The 4,745-nt window shown below is 42.3% G+C and overlaps 1 protein-coding gene across 1 annotated transcript; it reads left to right on the top strand.

Moving 5' to 3' along the window:
• Nucleotides 1-218: 218 nt before the first annotated feature.
• en1b (engrailed homeobox 1b) lies at nt 219-3,773 on the top strand. Its single transcript, XM_029521903.1, has 2 exons — nt 219-768; nt 3,454-3,773. Exons 1-2 carry the CDS (start codon nt 219-221, stop codon nt 3,771-3,773), a joined length of 870 nt encoding a protein of 289 aa, XP_029377763.1.
• The last annotated feature ends 972 nt before the right edge of the window (nt 3,774-4,745 follow it).

Below are 4,745 nucleotides of genomic sequence, written 5' to 3'. Positions count from 1 at the left end.
AGGGACTGCGCTCAGCGCTCTGCCCGGTGCGGGAAACCTGTTAGGAGACGACATGTCGCCGCAGTAGGTGATGTTATAAATGAGCGCAGGTATTTATTCTAGAGGAGTGGCTTGTTTTTACATGCTGTCTGTCTAAATTGGATACCGAAGGGGGCGGGAGAGCGAGCAACAAGTGGAGTTTGGCGCGGAGAGGCCGAAATTTGTCACCGACAGCAGCCATGGAAGAGCCGAAGGAGCCCACCGGCGGCCGGGACTCCACCGAGGAGGAGAGCATGTCCCTGTCGCCCAACCTGCCATCCCCTCCCGTGATTTTACCCCACCAGGCGGCCCAGCAGGCCCACAGAACCACGAACTTTTTCATAGACAACATCCTCCGGCCGGACTTCGGCTGCAGGAAGGAGCCGAGCTACCGCGAGCGGAGCCAGACGCCGGGCCGGGAGAACGTGAACCCGCTGGGGGCGAGGCCGCCGGCGCACACCGGCAGCCTGTGCCTGGACTCCAACTGCAGCAGCGACAGCGCCTCGTCGTCGCCCTCCTCCTCCTCCTCCTCCTCCTCCTCCACGTCCTCCTCTCCGTCGTCCAAGCAGAACTCGTCCAAACAGGGCGAGGCGGCCGGCAACGGGACGGGCCGATACGCAGACAGCCCCTCGTCTATTATGGTTATGAGCGGCAGCAATGGAGGCTCGTCGTCCGCTATGAAAGACAGCCAGCCGCTGCTGTGGCCCGCTTGGGTTTACTGTACTCGGTACTCGGACCGGCCCTCATCTGGTAAGGCGCTAATAGTCCCCGAATCACACCGCCTGGGCTGCTCCGGCTCCGGGGCGCTTTCGTCGGGGGGCCCCGCTCAGTTTTAATCCGAAACTCTTCCACACTGTCGGACAGAGCTGCTGTAAAAACCCTCAGAGTCATTCTATTTAATTTAGCCTATTTATAACCGAGCCATTAAAAAATACAAGTCAGACATTACTGAAGTAAAAATGATAATGAATATAAAATTAGGGTGTACAAGGGGAGTGTAAGGTCATTTAACACCTGAGGTAATTAATTTCCATTCTCTCTTACACACACACACACACACACACACACACACCGCGCTGTAATAGCTCATATTTGTTGCTTCTGGTCTTTATATTATCAGCTCAAAAATACTGCACAATTATCAATGCAATTCAGAGTGCACTTACACCAAAACACGCTTCAACTTCCATCCTAATAAATACATAATAATTATAATAATAATAATAATTTTAACAATAATACATTGATGCAGGTCGTGTGCGGATTTCAGCTGATTTTATTTTAGCTCTTTCGGCCTTTCTCTCTTTGTGAACAAAGACAGAATTTGTTGAAAAAAAAACCCCATTTATCTTATAATAATGATGCCGAGCAGGTTAACGCAGTGTCTGACGCCAACGTGCATTAAAATGCAATAATAAAAATAAAACACTATTCAGCAGACTTTTAAGTTCAGCGAAATTCACAGTCGGCTTTGAAATATTAAATTGTATTTACATGAGGTTAGTAATTAATGTGGGGTAAAACATCACCAGAGAAACCACCACCAGCAGCAGCTTATTAACAAATAACAGCTTTAATTGGACTGTGATTTTTACAACCAGTGCATTCAAATCCAAGTCTGCAAACAAAGACTTCCAGTTGAGTGTTTTCTGGAGGATATACCTGAAGGCTTTTACATTATATTGAACAAAGGTGGTGATTGAGTGGATGAGAATTTCATTTTACGGTGTGGTGGACAAACCAAGGGTTATATGAGCAATCCACAGATGGGGGGTGTTTTTTTTTTTCGTATGCATTTACTCAACCCAAATTCTGTTGACTTTTAGCCTGAATGATTTGATTGACTCATCTCATACAAACGATGCATTCAATGTTTGGGTAGGTTGAAAGAATGCAGAAGCTTGTAATATTCAGCTGCAGGAGGATACTAAGTGCTTTTATAACTCAAAAATGAATAATGATAGCACAAGACCAGAGTTTTAGACCTGATTCTTATTTTGTCTGAAAGCATTTCTATTGTTTAGAGGTGCGGAGATTTATCTTGCACTTGTTTTTAATAGGTTTGTAGTTTCCATGGTTGTAAAATGGCCTTCATGGTTCATATTTTAGCTTTACTACTATTTTTTCCAGTCCGTCTTTAATTGTGAGGTTTGAGTACTGGCTCAGATTGTCCTCTGATGTCATTCGAGCCTGGCTGCAATATGGATTTAATGTGAAAAGAGGTGTCCTGAACAGCACTGCTTTAACTGGCCTGAGCACAGCGTTATGACCAATTCAGCACTTCAATCTGTTGCAAAGCTACTTGGGCTTTATTTGAGGCATGTGTCTTGGCCAGATTTGTGCACTGCAGCCATGTTTATATGGTTAAAAATCATTCTCCTGGATCCGTTCCATTAATAATATTGCAGGATATCGGGGCTTTTTGCTGAGAGAACTGTAATGATGTGGACTTGAGAAGTCTACAGTGGGACGCTTTTCAGAGGCAACTTATTTCATTTGAGCTGTGGCAGCGGGTTGCTGCTTGTTTTGGCGCCATAACAAGTGGGATGTCATGGGCCTGTATTAGACTTTACACAAAGGCCTGCCTGGAACTAATGACTCCAAAACCTCTGAACCTGTTATGTCACTGAGACAGTGTGAGAACAGCAACATGAGGTGATGAGAGGCACTGAAAGGACATTAATCCAAGGTTTTTTTTTATTATTATTATTATTATTATTATTATAGTTATATTAAGATTTTTTCTGAAATATTTTCTCTACCACTTCATTAACAAAGCTTTAAATCGTTCACATTGTGACAGATTTGGTGTACCTCATCTCCTCTTCTGCTTTTGTGTTATATTTAATATTCAAAAAGCTGATGAACAGACACATGATCTCAGCACGTCTACTCCAATTAGTTTTTAGTTAAGATTAGGTCATAGTTGTACCTTAATAGTTTGTGGCTTTACAGCAGCCGTATTGTTTGGCGGTGGAAAACCTGTATTATTGAGCACTGATTCAATCGAAAAAGCTGAATTTAAATAACACATTTTTACATTATATCAGTGTTTTGCTGTAACGTAAACGCTATTAAACGCTTTTATCTTTTCACTTTTAATGCTGATTTTAAGACTTGTGTTGGTAAAAGTCCCCGCAGTGGCCTCACTTTTAGTGTAGTATATCCTCAGTGTCCATATTTAATATATCACATATTATATAAAAGAGTGAACAGATAAGAGATGAAAAAGCAAATGAATATCTCATAAAACTCTCACTTTGGATATTCATCTCAAAACAACGTGGTGACCTACATTTGATCATCGTGCTTCATGCTGAGCTGGATGTTATCAGAACTTTGATGGTGAAAACTTTAAACACCTCATAGTTGTCACTGTGTTCTTTCTCCAGCCGTAGAATAAATATTTTATTTCCATTGTTGTTTCCACACCAGGCCCAAGGACACGGAAACTGAAAAAGAAGAAGAACAGCAAGGAGGACAAGCGGCCCAGGACAGCGTTCACGGCTGAGCAACTGCAGAGACTGAAAACCGAGTTCCAGGCCAACCGGTACATAACGGAGCAGCGAAGACAGTCTCTGGCCCAGGAACTCAACCTGAACGAGTCCCAAATTAAAATCTGGTTCCAGAATAAGAGGGCCAAGATTAAAAAGGCCAGCGGCTACAAGAACGGGTTGGCCCTGCAACTCATGGCTCAAGGACTTTACAACCATTCAACGACCACCGTGCAGGAGGACAAGGAGGACAGTGAATAAGGGGCCCAGACGTTTCCCTGCTGGGGGCCGCTGCCTGACTCTTTGGCTTTTGGAGCTAATGAAAAAATGAACTGGAAGAGGGGAAAACGCTATTTAAAAACACAGATTTCTGTTTATGGTAACAGTATATGGACATAATTATATAAATGAACGATCGTTATTAAAGTTTATATAGCCACACAGTTATCATGTTGTACACAGTATATTTAATTTCAGCCTCATCTCCCACCTCATTGTTTCTGTCTGTTCCCATTGTTTTTTAGGATGTCTAATTGGCTCAAGGATCTTGTGGTCTCCTATCCCCCATATTTGCACCATATTTCCCTTCAACACATCAGTCGCAGACTCAAACAAGCCAAAGATTTTAATATGTTCACATGTAGTCTGAAATAAAAAAAAGGAGAACAGTAGATTGATGGGCTTAACTATTCTTTCTTTCATCCCTTCCTACAGATTTAAAAGCACTGCATTAAATTATGGAGGACAAGATTCATATATTTTATTATTATTATTCGATCAGATTAACGGTGTGGCTTTTACTGGACTTCAACACCTCATTTTAAACAGCCTGTGAAGATTAAACATGGAAATAATATTATTAGACTGTGGACATAAAACCCACGCAGCAGATTCAAAGGACCAAACCGTAATTAATAACAGACATTTAAATTCTGTTCAACTGTACAGTTATATGTCGGGATTATTTACTCCTTTTTTTTTTTATTTTGATATTTAAAAGACGTGACAGGGCGGAGACAGAAATACTGCGTGCACGTACACACACACACACACACACAGATATATAGGAAGCTTCACACGGCTCATCTTCCACTATAATCAGATACTGCTTGTTTCTCAGTTATGGATAACATTTCACCTATGAATCTTTTCTGGACGTTTACAAGATGTCACTTAGCTGCTGAGCTTTAAGTCCGAGCTGCTGCTCGCTGGACATCAGTGAAATGGCTGCAT

This window comes from Echeneis naucrates, chromosome 2 (assembly GCF_900963305.1).
Source record: "Echeneis naucrates chromosome 2, fEcheNa1.1, whole genome shotgun sequence".
NCBI lineage: Eukaryota > Metazoa > Chordata > Actinopteri > Carangiformes > Echeneidae > Echeneis > Echeneis naucrates.
The sequence above is the reverse complement of the archived record's forward strand: the minus strand, read 5'-3'. Positions and strand labels throughout refer to the sequence as shown.

Bases quoted from the DNA above. Each gene is read 5' to 3' on its own strand.
- en1b (XM_029521903.1), top strand. From the start codon at position 219: ATGGAAGAGCCGAAGGAGCCCACCGGCGGCCGGGACTCCACCGAGGAG. The intron at 769-3,453 runs GTAAGGCGCTAA...TTTCCACACCAG, and splicing joins CTCGGACCGGCCCTCATCTG to GCCCAAGGACACGGAAACTG.